Raw genomic sequence first — 17080 nt, 5'->3', positions numbered from 1 at the left:
GATAACCTGATTAGGTTTAGGATCACCCCTGTGCCCACACAACAGCCACCCAGGTCTGGCCTTGACCACCTTTACACCTGCCACGGAGACAGTCTTGGTTCAGTTGGAGACTTCCAGGGTGCTGGGAGCAAAACATGCTCGGCTACAAAACTCCTGGCTGAGCCTCAACTCCAAACCCTGACCAGTTGATGCCACCTGGGGAGTTTGAAGCATTAATTGATTCAGAGCTTATGCTGTGACGGTGGCAAAGATGGCACAGCAGCCCCCAAACTGCCTCCAGGAAGGCAAAGTGAATTTAAAATGACTCCCTAATAGTTGGCTGGTGTGAGCAGGGGAGGTAAAATGGGAGGACTGCGAAGGAGGAATTTGGAAAGCGCCACGAGCCTTCTGGCCAAGGCTCATTTTTGCATCTTGCTGTAAAGAATGTCCAGGGTAAAAGCAGGTTTTGGAAGTGGCTTGTGAGAGCTCGGGCTGGAGCATCACTCCCCCACACTTTGAGGGGGAAAGGGGTGCCAGGGATGTTTTACCCCCCAGGTGTTTAGAGGGGAGCAGTTCCGTGCTGGTGCTTTAAGGTCCTGGTGGCACAAACAGGTTGATTTTTGTGCAGAGCTCCTGGGTGATGATGGTTTCTATGTGTGATCCGTGCTGGGTACAGCATTAGATGCCATCAGTGGCCCTGCACCACGAGTCTGAGGTTGGAACCTGTCACCTCATGTGGACACTGTCACAGGGAAGCAGATCCTCCAGGGGCAGGTTTTCCAGCACCCCAGTGGTGTGGGGGAGAACACGGAAGGGGACAAAAGCAGATGACCTTGTTTGGCCTCTTGTTAGTGAAGCCTGGAGCGTGACTCTGAAAGCTTATTGATGCTTCTGCATGGAGTGTTTTCATGTGAACTCATGGTCCCACCCTGGGTGCTGCCTCATGGACAAGGGGGACCTCGGTGGGTCAGCTGTCGCGTGTCGGTGGCTCGGGATTAAAGGATGAAGCTCCCACCACCATGAGGGATTCTCACCTCGTGCCCTCACTGCAGTTCTTTGGCTCCAAGATCTCGTGTGTCCTTTGATCTGAGTGAGGAGGAACTTCAGGCACAGTCTGATGTCACCTGACAGACCCCAGGTGACACTTTGGCAGGTGAGGTGACACTGTGGGTGTCTCTGTTTGCAGGTGAAGGAGCTGGTCTTGGATAACTGTCGCTCGGAGGATGGGAAGGTGGTTGGTCTCTCCTCAGACTTTGAGAACTTGGAGTTCCTCAGCATGATTAACATCAACCTGCTGTCTGTGTCCAACCTCCCCAAACTCAACAAGCTCCGGAAGGTGAGTCAGGCCTGTGGTCCCATCTCCACCAGTCCTTGCCCTGAGACTTCTGGTGGCGCTTGTTTTTCCTGTATTTGCCAAGAAAAGGCCAGTCAATTTTGCTTTTTTCCTCTTTGAGCAAGTGAGAGGGGTCAGGTTTGAGTGCACAAGATGCTTCTGAGCTCTTTAGATGTTGAGTGTCCTTCTTCTCTTCCTTTTGCTGTTGTGCTGCTGTCAGGGGCTTCATAACATAAATAAATATTTTGGATTTTGGGGCACCTGCGAGCATGGAGGTGGCTGGCAGTGCTGTGTCACTGCAGGAAACGGGTTTCCAGGAAAAACTTGACCTGCTGCTCTGTGACAGGGTCTGGAATTTGGGTGCTCATCGTGGCCCAGTTCTTAGGGCAATGTTCTTCCCCACATCACGAGCTGAAACACTTGGTGACCATGTGATGTTCCCCCCTGGCAGCTGGAGCTGAGTGATAACAGGATTTCTGGTGGCCTTGAAGTTCTAGCAGAGAAAACTCCCAACCTGACACACTTGAATCTCAGTGGCAACAAGATCAAAGACATCAATACCCTGGAGCCCTTGGTGAGTGAAGATTCCAGGCTGGAATCTCAGGGATGACGTTTCCTTTGGGGAATTGGGTCTGTGCAGCAGGAATCCAACGTCTTGGTAACTGTTCCAACAGCACTTCGTGGTTCTGATGGGAACAGATTTGAGCCCAGTTTGAGGCTGGGCTAATAGTTAATGGCTCCTCAGTCTGGAAAACCAGCAGCCAGTTGCTAAAAGAAGCGTGAAATTGGGCTGGATGAGTAAAACTGTGGATGCTCAGTGTCCATCTGGGAAAGGACCGGGAGAGGGTCGGAGGCAGTTGGAGGTAGGTGGCACCTGGGGTGTCATGGCATGAGGTACTTGGACACAGTCAGGGCATCTGTCACATCAGCCTGAAGATTCTGCTGGGCTGGAACCCTCCTGCTGCCGTGGCAGTGCAGGGGCTCCCAGTCACAGAATCCCAGAGTCAGTTAGGTTGGAAAAGACCTCTTGAGATTCCATCAGAACTGCCCCAAGAAGGCTCCTGTCGTGTGATCCTGAGGGATACGGGAAAGATCTGGTTGGGGGCATTTGCCTCATTGGCTGTTTGGTCCATCCATCCCCCCCCGAAGGAATTTGGCACTGCTTTGCTCCTACTTTCCTTGACCTGGTGCCTGGTGGGTTGGCCTGAGCTGGGCTGTGCTGAGGGCACTCAGGCTGCAGCTCTTCCTGTGCTCTGCTCTTGCGTATTTTGCATGATATTTTGGGCAGGATGAGTCCAGCTCAGTGATTCCTTGGCTTTCTCTGCCTTTTCAGAAGAAAGAAAGATTTGCAAATGGTTTCAGAGTTCGCTCCAAGGAGGGGAAATAGAACAGAGGAGCTGGAAAGAAATTTTCTGTGTCCACAAATAACAAGAGAAGCGACTTCTCTGTATCTGAGGAGCACATGGGGCAGAGCCACTGTCCTCCCATGGCTGCCTGATCTCCAAACAGCGTTGTAAATAATGTTAATGCATTGATTTTTGCAGAAAAAGCTGCCCAACCTCCACAGTCTGGACCTCTTCAACTGCGAGGTGACGATGCTCATCAACTACCGGGAGAGCGTGTTCGCCCTCCTGCCCCAGCTCACCTACCTGGATGGCTTTGATGCTGACGAGCAGGAAGCCCCTGACTCAGACCCTGAAGCAGATGGGGATGCACTGGAAGATGAGTATGAGAATGGGGAAGGTGAGGATTTTCTCTCCTCTTGGTTTTCTTGCTGGCGAACAACCCCCTTTCTGTTTCTGCACGGGCACGTTGCCCCAGAACTGATTAGCACTGAATAGGGGCTGTCTGGGTACCCACATACCCTCCTCCAAAGAGCTGGGGAGGGAATGGGATTTTCTGGGAGGTGACAGGGGTGTTGCTCTCCCTCCTCGTCCTGTGTGATCCCTGCCTGCTGCTCACACAGCACTGAGGGCTGAGCAGAGTGTCTGGGGATGGCAAAGACTTGGGAACTGGAGCACTTCCCTCCCTCTCCTTTTGGTAGAAGGCGAGGAAGAGGACGATGATGAAGAGGAAGATGATTTGGATGAAGAAGTCATTGATGATGAAGAAGATGAAGATGATGACCTGGAAGGTGAAGAGGAGGAGGATGGAGTAGATGATGAGGTGAGGCTTTCTGTCATTGAGCTGTTTGGTCACACATTTATCCCTTGTCTGGTGGCCCAGGTGTCACTCTGAGGGCAGATCTGAGGAGCTTGCCATCCCCTCTGACTTTTTCCCTGTACCTTTTGACTCATGGTCCACAGAGTTTTCCAGTTCAGGCTTGTCCTGGTACTTCCCATGGGCCCAAGTGATGAAGCCATGCAGCCCCATCCATAGGGATTGAGGAGCTATTTGGGAACCAACAGCTTCTCCCTGGCACCTTGAGGCTTGAGTGGGGTGGGAGCAGAGGTTGCTGTGGAGTTACAGCTCAGGGAGTTGTGATTCTTGCAAAAAAATGCCTTGTTTTAACTCCAGGAGGAAGATGAGGAGGAAGATGGGGAGGAGGATGAAGAGGATGAAGCTGAAGATGGTGAGTTGAATCCTAACAAACCAATTTCTTACCAAAGCTGCCTCAACAGTCAAATATTTGGTGTTTTTAGAGCTCCCCAAGCCTCAGTGCAGGGCTGTTGTTGCTGCAGCTTTTCTGCCCAAGCTGTTGTTGAGTAGTGTCATCACCAAGGGTCACAAGGGGGGTGGAAAACAGGTTTCAGTACCTACTAATTCCAACCATTCTGGGTAATTCTGCCAAATATTTGAGGCAGATTGCCTAGAAAACCAGTTCAGCTGCAGACCTGAGCTTCTTGGGTTCAGACTCCTCTGGTTTTAACAAATGAATGTTGACAGAATGTTGTGGCTGGTGTGAATTCAAACGATCTTGGATGACTCATGGAATGTTAAGGTTGGGAAATCCCTGCTAATATCAAGACCAACCGTTACCAACACCACCGTGTTCACCTCTAAACCATGTCCCTAAGTGCCACATCCACGTGTTTTTGAACACTTCCAGGGATGGTGACTCCACCACGGCCCTGAGCAGCCTGTGCCAGTGCCTGACCACCCTTTCCTTGAAGGAATTTTTGCTAATATCCAATCTGAACCTCCTCTGGCACAACTTGAGTTTGTTCCTTCTCCTCCTGTCCCTTGTTCCCTGGGAGCAGAGCCCAACTCTCCCCTGGCTCCCCCCTCCTGTCAGGGGGTTGCAGAGCCAGAAGGTCCCCCCTGAGCCTCCTTTTCTCCAGGCTGAGCCCCCCCAGCTCCCTCAGCTGCTCCTGCTGCTCCAGACCCTTCCCCAGCTCCGTTCCCTTCCCTGCACACGCTCCAGCCCCTCCATGTCCTTGTCCTGAGGGGCCCAGAACTGTCCCCAGGATTTGAGGCCCCACCAGTGTCCAGCACAGGGCACATGAACTTGGTTAGAAATGACTGAATTCTGCAGATGCTGTGTTTTCGAGGGTCCTCAACAAAAATAACCCCTTTTCCAGCAGCTGTTGAAATGTGGGATGTTCCGAGGGCACAGAAAGCAGTTCATGTCTGCTGCTGTCCCAGGCTTTTCCATGTGCCACGAGGAGCAGGGTAGGGTGGATCTCTGCTCTGGAATGGTGCTGGTTTTGCTCCCAGATGTGCCTTGTGAGGCCACAGCTCAGCTGCTGTTCCCCAGGGCTGGGCAGAACTTCACCCTTGGCCTCTCTTTGCAGACCATCCGTGTGGGCAGAAGAGAAAACGAAGTCTAGAGGATGAAGGAGAGGAAGACCCAGAGGACGAAGAGGACGATGAGGATGACTGAGCCCAGCGAGCCAATCAGTTTTACAGACTCTGACTGTGCTTGTCTTAAACCTCCCCGTTGTGTCTATGTGAGACTGTAAATCCCCATCTCCCACTCCTCCTCCTCCCCCCTTTGTATGGCTGCAGCGTCCACAATATATTTTTTTAAGATTTAGAATACTGTAGGCATTCAGGGGAATCTTCCATACAAGGCTCACTTTTTCTCACAAGTTATCTCATGACCAAAGGCTTTTCTCCGTTCGGTGGTTTGTGCAGCAGCTTGCAAAAAAAGAAAAAAAAAAAAAAAGAACAAAAAATCCAAAAGAAAAAAAAAAAGAGAAAAAAAATCTCCTCCTTAGGGTATCTTTGTGTCCCAAATCAGCTGTGCCACACTGGATCCAGAGCTCCAGCTCACACCCAGCCAGCACTGAAGGCCTTTGCCATCCCTCAGACCAGCTCTGTGAAGACTCTTGAGCCACCTTGGGTGCAGAATCTGGTTCATCTCCGTGGACTCAAAGTGAAAACGATCCCTGAGGGTGTCTCTGATCTGAAATCATGGTGATGTGATCTCTGGACATGCTTGAAGATGCTTTAGTGCTGGGGATGTGGGGTCTTGGGGAGGGGAGGGGGGGCTGCTTGCATGACCTGGTACCTCTGTCCGTGCACCTTGCAGTAGCCCTGCACTTGCTTTCCTATTTTATTTGATAAACTGGAATATTTTTCCCAGTGGCCACCTAAAAACCATCACTTGGAATATCCGGGTGGGTCAGGTTTTTGCCTTTGCCGTGGTGAGGCTCCTCCAGGGCAGCCTTTGGGAAGGGATAGGAGATCCAGGTGAAGGGATACTGCACTTCCATCAGACTCCATTTCTCACTGTACAGAACAGCCACTATCACTGTGATGCTCCTAACTCGGCGTTCCCCGGAGACCGTGTTAGCCTGTGAATTCTCAGGGTCCTTCTGCCAGCCAGTGCCAGCTCTGGACAGCCTGGCATTGCATCCTCCTCCTCCCTTCCCAGCACGGAGCAGAATTCCAGCTCTCCCCTCAGTGGGGCCTGTGTCCCTTCACCCCACAGGCGCTGGAAAGAGGATTTGGGGGATCCAGCCAGGAGCATTCCCAACCCCATTCCCACCTTCCCTCTTCCTGGAGGTGTCCAGCCAGCACATCCCTTGGGAGAACTGGCCCTTTGGCACCCAGGGGGGTCCCTGCTGGGTGCTGGAGGGGTGGGGGTCACTGCTGTCCTGCTGTCGGGGCTCCCACGGGTGCAGACATGCACTGGCACTTTGTGGCATTCCCGGTGGGTGCTCCGGGCAATCCCGAGACTCCAGCCCTTCTTCCCTCAGAGGAGTGGTGTGTGATGCAGCACATCCCGTTGCTCTTTGTTCTCGCTGTTGTCTCTTGCATTGTACAGTCGCTGTAACCATTCGGAGAAGAACTAATCCTGTAAAATGCAAACTGAGTAACTTATAAATGTTTTAAGGAATTTTTAAAAAAAGAAATGTCAGAGCAGCAGTTCTAATTTTTTTTTCCCTGCATTTTTAGCAGATTGTATGGATTTTATATTAGCCTAGTAACTGTCAGGTTTTGATTGGTCAGACTAGTCCCAGAAATAAGGATCTCCAGCCCTTTTGTATCTTTTGTTACAAAATTTGGATAAAACTTTAATAAAGACTTCAGTTTTTAAAAATCCATTGCGGTGGGGGTTGTCTTGGCTGCCTCTGCCCTGGGCACAGCTGGGAGTGCTCAGAGTGGGAGGTTTGGGGCAGGTTTGACTCTCCTGGGAGCAGTGAGTGTCCCATGTCCCCGGGTTTGGCTCTGAGCCCTGGATGGGGAGGTCTGGTGGGGACATGGTGGGGGTGGGGTAGGCTCTGCTGTGGGGTGGCACAGACCACAGTGGAGTCCCAGCACGGATTTGTCTGCAGAACCTGCCCTCTCTGCCCTCGGAGGTGGCTGTAGCTGGATCAGGATCAGGGACAGGGTGGGAAGGGTCCCACTGCTGCCTTTTGGGGTGGGCACCTGCCCTGGAGGAGGAATGTGGATGTTCAGTAGGGCTGGGGGGCCAGGGAAGCTGCCTGTGCCTGCAGGGAGCTGTGGCAGTGTCACAGTGCCCCCCACTCTGGGGGCTGGGGTGTCCCTGCCCTCGCCAGGGCTCTGATCCTGCACCGGCTCTGTGATGAGTTGTGGCTCTGTCAGGTCTCAGCAGCCAGGGCTACAGCTGAGGGACACGTCAGTGTGTCCCCCCTCCTGCTCAGGGCCGGGTGAGGGGGGTCTGTGCTGGACTGGGGAGGGCACAGACCCCCATGCCGTGAGCCCACCCAATACAGGGGTGACAGCAGGAGAGAGCTGGGGCATCCCAGGGTGCTGCTCTCCATGTGCAGGGATCCCAGCAGGAGGAAGGGATCTCCAGCCTGGCCAAGGGGACCCCCTGAGACCTATCCCAGGGTTGTGTCCCCTCCCGGGGCTGCAGCAGCCCCTGACCCCGGGGTGCAGAGCAGGGGGTGCCGGTGCTCCCATGGCTCCCATCCCAGGGCCAGTGTGGGCACCAGCACGTCCCAGCATGTCCCAGCACGCCTTCCCCAAACCAGTTTGGAGCAAACTTTTCACCCTGCTGGGATGGGATCAGGCAAAGCAGGACCTGGGCAGCCCCGGGCTGGGAACGTGCAGCCGCTCGGCTCCCACGGGGGGTGCAGGGGGTGCAGCCCCCTCAGGGCCGGGCACGGGGGCCCTACTCCACCCCAAAGGTTGTCCATGCCCTTTTCCTGGCCCCTCTGCCTGTGCACCGAGGCTGGCGGGGGGCTGGGGTCCCACCCTGGTTTGGGTGCCCAGTTTGGGTGCTGGGATGCAGCTGGCAGAGGCTCCAGTTCTGCTTCTCAGGAGCCCTTCACTGTCTGCAATGTGCCGACACATCTGAGGGGGAAGGGAGCACCTCCTGTCCCTTCCTCAAACCTTCCTCTTCCCCAGACCTGCCCAGAGCAGAGTGACACACAGACTTCCCTGTATCCCCCCATCTCCCCGCCTTTAGTTTTGGGGGGGCATCCTTAGGGGTGGCCCCACTCCCCCATCACCCCCAGCCACCACAGGCACTGACAGAGCCTCTCCGGGCCACCACTCCCGTACAATTCCCATTTATTATTCCGAGGTCTGATTCCAGAGAAGTCCACTAACTCCTGAGCAACCTACCGGGCTCCTACCAGAGCCACGGGGGCTGAAGCAACGAAACCTTTAGGGGGAGGGACAACAAGGAGGTTCGGGTGCTTAAGAGTTTCCGAAAATAAAAGGGAGGGGAGAAAATTCCAGAGGAAACACCCGTCCTTCTGGCACCCCGGGCTGGGGGTGCTCCCGGTGCCCAGGGAGGGATCCCTGTCCCAGCCCAGTGGCAGGGGCTGGGCGGTGCCCCCTGCCCGGCTCGGCGGGAGGGATGGGGAGGAGCAGGAGCAGGAACAGTCCCGTGGGAGCCGGGGCATCAGAGCTGGGAGTACAGGGAGTTCTCCATCTCCGGCGTCAGCTTGGCGTGGAAGGAGGCGAGACCCACCCCGAAATCTGCAGGGAGAGGGGGGAGAGCTGTCAGCACTGTGGAGCCCCTCGTACCCTGGGGCTCGGGGGCTGCATGGAGGGAACATGGCCCTCCCTAGGGCATTGCAGAGGCTGGGGGGCACTGGGAGGGCACACAGACCCCTCCAGGTCATTGATGCGGGCTGGGGGGCAAAGGGCTGGGGGGCACAGGGAGGGCACACAAACCGCCAGAGGCATTACTGCAGGAGAGGGGGCACAGGGAGGGAGGGCACTGGGAGGGCACGCAGACCTCTCCAGGTCATTTATTGCCCCCGCCAGGGACATTCCTATGGGCTGGGGGACCAGGGGCTGGAGGGCACAGGGAGGGCACACAGACCCCCCACCCTGGGGCATTGCTACAGGCTGGGGCGGGGGCAGAAGCTGCAGCCCAGGGCTGGTCATCCCCCGCCAGGACAAAGGGAGGGGGATCCGCGCTATCCCTGCCGGACAGACTGAGCCCATTCCCGCGAGCATCCCGGCAGTTCGGGGGTCCCCCCCGTACCCATCTCGGCGTCCAGGCGCCCGGGTGGGGGGTTCTTGCGGTGGTCCTCGATGTGCAGGGTCATCTCCTCGCGGGAGGCGGCCGAGAAGGGGCACTGGGTGCAGGAGTAGCGGCCCCGCGTGTGCTCCCACACGATGCGGCTGTTGGAGGAGTGCCCTGCAAGGACGGGCGGGCAGGGAAGCACAGGGATCACCCCCAGCGGCCGCTCCCGGGTGCCGTGGGGGGCTCGGATGGGCCGGGGGCTCCCAGCCCCACATGCACGGAGGGTTCCCTTCCCGAGGGAGGGACCCCAGATCTGGGAGCAGGGAGAGAGGCTGTGCCCCCCGGGCACGACCTCCCCTTGTGTGTCTCCTCTCCGCGCCACACGGAGCAAAGGGTTCCAGTTTGGCCTCAGGACTGGGGGAACTGGGGGGACTGGAGCCCACGGAGCTGCTGCAGCTCCTCATCCTGCTGCTTCTGCCCTCAGGACAAGGCTGGGGGGTTTTGGGGGGGCACAGCCAGCGACCCCCCTGCCTCCGAGCCTACCTGGGCCACATTCCCTCTCTGTGTGGCTCCCAAAAACAATGAGGGAGCCTGCCCTCCCCCTCTGCTCTCCGTGGAGCACCGTGGTGCCCCATGGGGCTTCTCCCATCCCCCTGTGGCCCCCCCGCCGCCCCCAAACCCCCCCGGTGACAGAAAGCAGCCCCCAACCAGTAGGTGCCAAACTAACCTGGAGTCACTCCTGAGCCAAAGCATGGGAGGAGTGGGCTGACACTCACACCTGCGGAGGGAATCGAGGGGCAAGACAAGCATTAGGTCCTCCCCTCCCTGGGGTGGGGGGACACGTGGGAGGGCAGGCCTGGCCTGGCCCCCCCGCCTCGCACCCCCAGCACGCCGGGGAGCAGCAGGGCCGGGAAAATTTGGAGGCGTTTTTTCTGGTGGTCGCCGGTACTATGTCCCAATTGAACATGGATGGAGGGGGCGGAGGAGATGGGACGGGGCTTGGGGGGCGGGCCGGGGCGGCTCCGGAGGAGGGGGATGGATCCTCGGCTGGGCGGCGGCGGGTTCTCCTCCGGGAGAGCTGCTGGTGAAGGCGGGAGCAGAAGAAGGTTTGTGTTTTTTTGCCCGAACGCTCACCTTGGCTTTTCTTCCAGACGGCGTTGGACACGGCGGGGCCGTGGCCCGGCAGGAAGGGCCGCAGGCGGTGCTGCGCCGGGGGCTGGGGCAGCGCGTAGGGCGAGGGGGGCACGTAGGACAGGAACGGCCCCGGCACCGAGGACGGGGGTGGCCCCGAGAACCGAGTCAAGGACGAAGGGCCGAAAAGGCCGGGCTCCAGCAGCGGGAAGGGGTGCGGGGCCGGCGGCACCAGCGGCAGCGCCTCGAGCGAGCCGGGCAGCTCGGGCAGGCTGGTGGGCAGCGCGGCCGGCGCCGCGGCAGAGTCCGCGCCGGGCAGGAGGGCTTCCTTCTCCAGGGGCCGCGGGACAGCGCTCGGGAGCTTGGGGAGCCCCTCGGTGTGCGGCTTGGCCGGGGGCTCCTTGTCCAGGGCGGAGGTAGCAGGAGGCAGGACGGGCTTGTCGGCTCTGGGGGGCGGCGCGGGGCTGCTGGCGCTGTCGGAGCAGACGTGCAGGTGCTTGAAGAGGGAGCGGTGTGTCCGGAAGCGCAGCAGGCAGTTCTCACACCTGGGGGGGTCGGGGAGGCACCCTCAGTGGTGGTGCTCCCTCCACATCACCCCCACGATGATCCCTCCACATCACCCCCACAATGCTCCCTCCACACCACCCCCATTCCAACCCCGGGGGCTGCCGCTGGGATGGGGCTCTGTGGATGTGGGAGCCCATGTGCTCGGGGCTCTCTGGGATCAGCCAGGTGCCCCCCAGGGAGGAGGTGGGATGGGGACAGGGACCAGAGGGACTCACTTGAAGTAGCGGTTTGGCTTGTAGTGCACCTTCATGTGGGCCATGAGGTCCTGCATGCTGGGGAAGGTCTCGGTGCAGCCCAGCGTGGGGCAGTGGAAGGTTTTGCCTGTGTGAAGCAATTCAGAGGCAGGGATTCAGCAACATCCCAGCTGGGAACAGCCCCACTGGTGGGTCTGCAGCACTTCCCACACCACCCTCAACTCCCACCTCCTGGAGGTACCAGCACCACCACCAGTGCTGCCTCTGCTTCGAGCCCCGCTCTGCCCCCTCCCAGACAAAAAAAGGGGCATGTGGGGTGTCCTGGCCTTACCCTCGAGGGACTGTGTGGGTCTGTAGTGGACCTTCAGGTGGTCCATCAGCTCCTGCATGCTGGGGAAGGCCAGTTTGCAGCCGTAGCTCGAGCACTGGTAGTGCTTCCCTGAAAGGAGACAGATCTGTTGGTCTTGTTCCTGCCCTGGTTGGCACTGTTCCCGCCCCGGGGCAGGGCTGGGGCTCACCTGGGACAGGTCTGCGCTTCAGGGGCCGCAGGTCCTGGGCTGGGGTCCCTCCGGCCACCAACATCGGGGCACCGGGCAGAGCCACCTCACTGCAGCCTGTGGGGAGAAACCATGAGACAGGGACAAGGCTCAACCCTGCCCAACCACCTCCCTCTGCCCTCCTCCCTCCCTCAAAAATAGGGGGGCAGCCAATGGAGGGTAGGGGAGGTGTGGCTGGAGGGGCTGGAGCCCTCCAGGGTGTGAGAGCTGGGAGGGGCTTTGCTGCAGGAAAAGTTGTTGATGTGAAGGTGAAGCCTGGTGGTGACTGGGACACACTGGGTGATGCCAAGTGTTCATCTGGGCCCATCCCTGCACACCTGGGCCCATCCCTGCACACTCATAGAATCACAGAATAGGGTGAGTTGGAAGGCACCCACCAGGATCACCGAGTCCAACTCCTGGCCCTGCACAGGACACCCCAAGCATCCTGTACATCCCCTGTACACCTGTGCATGTCCAAGCACATCCATGCACACTTGTGCACATCCCCAGGGTGCTCCCAGCCACCTCTGGGGTGGGATTTGGCCAAAGGGACCTCACAGCAACAGGACCAAAGGCTTCTCCTCCTGCTCCTGCCCCGACTCCTCTCCCCACCCCCTACCCCGTGGTACAGAGGACTCACCTGTCCCCTCTCCACTGTATTTACCCCGCAGGGAGAAGGTGGGCACAGCCTCGTCCTTCTCTGTCTTCATGGCCTGGCGGCACAGGGTGAGGGATGTGCCCACGGAGGCTCCTCCTGGTGATGCTGCACTGAGAGCAAGGGCGAGAGGTCAGATCCCCCTCCTCCTCCCCTCAGTGCCCTGTGGCCTTGGGACCAGACCTCCCACCCTGGGGACCAAGCCAGCAGGAGATCCTGGCTTCAAGGGGCCTTGGAAGTGTCTCTGCCTGGGGGGCTTTGGACTCAGAGCTTCATTGTCCCCTCCTGCTTCTCCCACCCCAGGGTGATCCACAAAGTCCCCAAAGGCCCCCTCAGCTGCACAGCCCCCTCCAGGCATTACCAGGATCCTGCTTTGTTCCCAGCCCATGGCATCTGTTTATCCAAAAATTCCCCCCAAACTACAGGCCAAGGCATGGCTGAAGGGATTGTTGGAGCTGCTTCAGCCCCTCCCTGCTCCCAGCTGGTCTGGGGGATCTCACTGGATGCTCCCCCCACAGTTCCAAAGGGTTTTCCAGCCAAGAGGAGCAGCAGGTTCCACTGCATGACCAGGAGATGCTGTTTGGCATGTGGGGACAGTTCCTGGTCACCAAAATTATATTGGTTTGGCCTCAGCACACCTTGGCACGAGGCTTCAACATGGAAAAGCCAAACACTAATTCCCAGTGAGAAGGATCTAAAAAAAGCCCCCACTTTGGGACATTTCTGAATAGTGTCTTAATATCGAAGTGAAAAAGGAAATAATAATAATGGTAATAATAATAGTATTAATAAATACTAAGCAATGATGAAAATAATGACAAAATTATAAAATAATAACAAAAATGGTAAAAATGCTGATAGATAATAAAGCTGATAATGATAATAATAGTAGTAATAATAGTAATAATAATAATAATATCATCAGTGCTGAGGCTGTGGAGTGGCTGCCACGAGCACATTGTCCACTGTTTAGAAGGTCAATATTTCCCCAAGAGCTAAATGACTCCTGAAGCAAATATCCCTGGGGAATCTCCCTGGGAATCAGCTCTTCTGGATGGTGCATCCCATCCCTCCCAGCCTTGCCAGACCTTCCCGTTATCATCTGCTCCAGAGGCATTTTCCCAGCTTCCAGCTCTGGGGGGTCTCACCCAGCAGGGCTCAGCCTGGCCAAGCCAGGCCCAGCAGCTGTTCCTGCAGCACCCAGCACACTGGGATCACAGCCCAGTGGGCAACAAATCAGAGGGGGGGGAAAATCCATGTGGGATTATTCCTGTGGCTGCCCCCAGGCTCCAGGCTTTGTCTGGGGGTTGTGTTGCTTTTTTTGTTGTTGTTTCCTCAACTCAGTGGCTTTGGGATGGAATCAGCACCGAGGCCGGGATCAGTTGGCCATGGAGCAGAGAATGTGGGGCAAGACTGGGGCTGATCATGTCCCAGGAGGGGAAATCCAGCCCTGGCTGGAGGGGATGCTTCATCTCCATCCTTCATCTCTGTGCGACTGTGGGTATACACTGAGCAGAAACTTCCCAGCAGCTTTGATGGAGCTTTGTTTTATCAGGGGGAAATGCAGTTTTTGCTGGGGAAAAAAGTCTTGAGAATCTTCTTCTGGGGCAGAAATCACTAAAAGGGTCGAGGCAGCACTGTGTCTGCCTGCTCAGGGATGTCTGTCCCTGAAGTGTCGGAGCTACGGAGCTGCTGGAGCATTCCCTGGCAATGTCAGTCCTTGAGATCAGTGAACCAGCTTCCTGCTTCCCTGCTGGAATCACTGGCCCTGGATCAATCCTGGCTGCCACTGCCTGGATTGACAGCCCCCAGGGCACCGATGGCCTCCAGACAAGCCATTTAAAGGAGCAGGACACCCATGGCACCAGGAGCTCAGTTGGAGCACAAGGAAGTTTTTCCAAGAAACCAGGAAATTCTTCCTCAGCAGCATCCCAGCAGGGCTGTCAACTCCTGGGCAGGGAGCTCCTGGTGCTCCAGGGTCAAACCCAGCAGTGTCTTTGGATGTTGGAACCACCCTCCTCTCCCTCTTTGATGCCTCTCTCCATTTCCCCATTACAGGCAATACCCCAGTGATGCATTTTAAGCTGATATTTTTCCTCTGGAAAAGCTGGGAAAATGCCTCCTGAGTGGATGCTCTGGGCAGATCCCATGAGGCCAGGCAGGATGGACACAGAGGACACGACGGTGGCACTGCAGCATCGTGCTGGGCTCGGCCCAGGGACGAGTTTCTGGGGAGCAGGTGGCACCTGTATCATCTTGCTGTCATTTGTCACCTCCCATGGGACAGTGGCCAACACTTCCCATCCTCCAGGACCTTCTGTTCTGCAACCGTGAGAGCGACACTCTGGTCCAGGAGCTGCTGACCTGCCACTGTCCCTCGTGACCTCCTGTGGCCACCAGAGATGTGACTCCCCCAGAGACATGATTCCCCCAGACATGAGACACCCCCAGAAATGTGATTCTCTCAGTGGTATGACTCCCTCAGAGATCTGACCCCCCTCAACACCAGTGCAAACCTGCCCTGGAAACCCAAATCCCAGAGCCACCTGTCACTATTCCCAGGGTTTTCCTGCCACAGGTTCAGTCTCCCCAAAAACCTGCTGACACCAAACCCCCTCACTCCAACCCCTGCAGTGAACAGGGATCCCAAAAAATCCTTTAAGCCATGAGGGTGAGCAGGAGGCTTTGCAGCTGCTGGTCACCCCGAGCAGGCTCTGTTGCTGAATCAGTGAATAATTAATACAGCTCATCTCCCTCCAACGATCCGGGGGGGGGGGTTATCCACATCCCCGAGACTTCTATAAACCCACCCAGGGAGGATAAACGGGTCAAATAATCCGATTTGAGCATCTCTGTGTGCGCTCTAAGGCCAGAGGATGAGGACGAGGAGGCTTCCCCAAGCGGCTCCTCAGCGTAGGAGACGAGACAAAGGCTGGGAACAAGGGGCTCATGTGATCGCGCAGCCGGCGAGCGCGGAGGGAGGAAGCTCCGGCTGTGCCAGCGGCGACGGCTCCTGCCCGTGCCACCAGCCCCCGCCACCGGGGTCAAACCCATGTCCTACATTAAAAAACACATTGTGAATCCTCCTGGTGCCTTCAGATATCACAAGGAGCCCTCAGAGAGTTGGGGTGTTGGTGGGGGGAAAAATCTTTGGGTGTTTTCGTGGTGTTGTGATGCCCGACACAACGTGGGTGCCCTAATCCCGGTGTGGGCTGGGGCAAAGCCTCTGCCTTGGTGTTTTACACCTCCCAGGGTGTTCTCCCTGCTTTCCAACTCAGAGAATCTGCCTGGAGAGCCTGTAGAGCCCACCCCCTGAGCCCAGTGACAGCATGGGCATCCACGGGGGTGAGTGCCACCCACGCGTGGCCTCAGTGCCACGTCCCTGTGGTGGATGTGGGGGCAGCTCAGCTGAGGCCCTTCTTCCTGCAAAGCTGCCCTGGGCAGCCCAGGGGTCCCTGCCATCCCCTCCGCTTGCTCCATCCCCCCGCTTGCTCCAAGCCATTGAATGGGAAGGAGCCCTGCTGCCATTTCCCCCTGCCCCCACACCACCCTGGTCTCACCTTTACCTGCCTGCCCATGGCCGGCTGATCCACCCACAGCTACATCAGCTCTGCAGCTGGAAAAAAACCCTCTTTCCCTTCGGGAGCCACCTGGGGATGTTGAAGCTTCATCCCTGAGCCTGGATAAAGGTGTTCCTGAGCAGCAGCCCTGGCTGGCCCCAGCCAAGTTCACGGCACAGCCAAGGCCAAGAGCCCCCTTGCTCCAGCAGCGGCATCCCCCATCTCTGACAGCAACAAAGCAGCTCCCACGGGCGTGGGAATGCGGAGGGACCATGGGGACATCCCAGCAGGTGCATCCTGGAATACCTGGGGCACCCTGGTGCTCCCACGGGCCACACAGGCCTGCAAAGACCCGGGGCTAGTGGCTTCCTTGGCCAGCTGTCCCTGGGCTACCAGCCCCACAGGTAACCCCATGGGTTCCAGCCCCATTGGGTAGCCCCCCATGGGCAGTGGTTTCTGTAGCCCCCCATGGGCAGCCATGGCTACTAGTCCTGGGGGTAGCAGAGGCACGGGAAGCACCCCCACGGATCTGGAGCCCGTGTGGGCAGCAGCCCCATGGCTGGTGCCCCCTGGTCAGGTCTCAGCTCCATTCAGGAGCAGGTTTCCAATGCTCGTCCACCCTATTTACTGGTACCCCCCCCGTACATGCCCAGTGTCAGCACAGCCCCTGGTGTCGGTACAGCCCCCACACCGGGGTACCCCTCCCGTACCGGTACCTCCCTCCCCGTCGCCGGTACATTCCCGGTGCTGCTCTATCCCCCGGTGCCGGTAAAGCTCCCGCTGCCTGTGCACCCCCCGTGCCGGTACATCCCCGGTGCCGGTGAATCCCCGGTGCCGATACTGTCCCAGGCGCCGGGACAGCTCCCGGTGCCGGTACATCACAACCGGCGGTGCCAGCACAGCCCCCAACACCGGTACACCCGCTACGTGCCGGTCCACCCCCGGTGCCGCTACAGCCGCCCTGTGCCGGTACCCCCGCTGCCAGTACATCCCCCGATACCGGTGCTGGTGCTCCTTTCCCGGCGCCGCCCCCCCCGCTCGGTTCCCTGCCGGCCCCAGCCCCCCGGGGGACCGGTGTCCGGTGCTCCCCTCGGTGTCCGGTGTTCCCCCCCCGGTGCCGGTACACCCCCGATATCGGCATATCCACCGGTGCCGGTCCATTCCCGGTGCCTCTGCATCCCCTCTGTGCCGCTCCACCCCCGATACCGGCACACTCCCCATACCGGTACATCCCCCGATACCGGTACATCCCCCGATACCGGTACACCCCCCATGTACCGGTACA

General features: G+C 57.9%; 2 protein-coding genes across 5 annotated transcripts; one reads left to right on the top strand and one right to left on the bottom strand.

Annotated features, from left to right (window-relative positions):
- Positions 1–1144: 1144 nt before the first annotated feature.
- LOC113976459 (acidic leucine-rich nuclear phosphoprotein 32 family member B) lies at positions 1145–6802 on the top strand. 3 transcript variants are annotated; one of them, XM_027701656.1, is made up of 6 exons: positions 1145–1315; positions 1764–1886; positions 2857–3055; positions 3360–3478; positions 3830–3884; positions 5047–6802. In XM_027701656.1, the coding sequence occupies exons 1-6, from the start codon at positions 1256–1258 to the stop codon at positions 5133–5135; spliced, it is 645 nt and encodes a 214-aa protein (XP_027557457.1). In that variant the 5' UTR covers positions 1145–1255; the 3' UTR covers positions 5136–6802. The 3 variants fall into 3 exon arrangements, with proteins under 3 accessions (XP_027557457.1, XP_027557456.1, XP_027557458.1); XM_027701655.1 differs by having other exon boundaries at positions 3357–3478; XM_027701657.1 differs by lacking the exons at positions 1145–1315; positions 1764–1886 and adding an exon at positions 1983–2175 and having other exon boundaries at positions 3357–3478.
- A 1420-nt stretch (positions 6803–8222) lies between these two features.
- On the bottom strand, positions 8223–16747 carry ZNF414 (zinc finger protein 414). Of its 2 annotated transcripts, XM_027701662.1 has the most exons (9): positions 16512–16747; positions 12221–12343; positions 11560–11655; positions 11373–11480; positions 11063–11168; positions 10284–10825; positions 9877–9927; positions 9168–9323; positions 8223–8653 (listed from the first exon to the last, which is right to left on the bottom strand). In XM_027701662.1, exons 1-9 carry the CDS (start codon positions 16672–16674, stop codon positions 8577–8579), a joined length of 1422 nt encoding a protein of 473 aa, XP_027557463.1. In that variant the 5' UTR covers positions 16675–16747; the 3' UTR covers positions 8223–8576. The 2 variants fall into 2 exon arrangements, with proteins under 2 accessions (XP_027557463.1, XP_027557465.1); XM_027701664.1 differs by lacking the exon at positions 9877–9927.
- Between the last annotated feature and the right edge of the window lie 333 nt (positions 16748–17080).

This window comes from Neopelma chrysocephalum, unplaced genomic scaffold, assembly GCF_003984885.1.
Source record: "Neopelma chrysocephalum unplaced genomic scaffold, ASM398488v2 Primary Assembly neopelma1_164, whole genome shotgun sequence".
NCBI lineage: Eukaryota > Metazoa > Chordata > Aves > Passeriformes > Pipridae > Neopelma > Neopelma chrysocephalum.
This window is presented reverse-complemented; position numbering and strand designations above follow the sequence as displayed.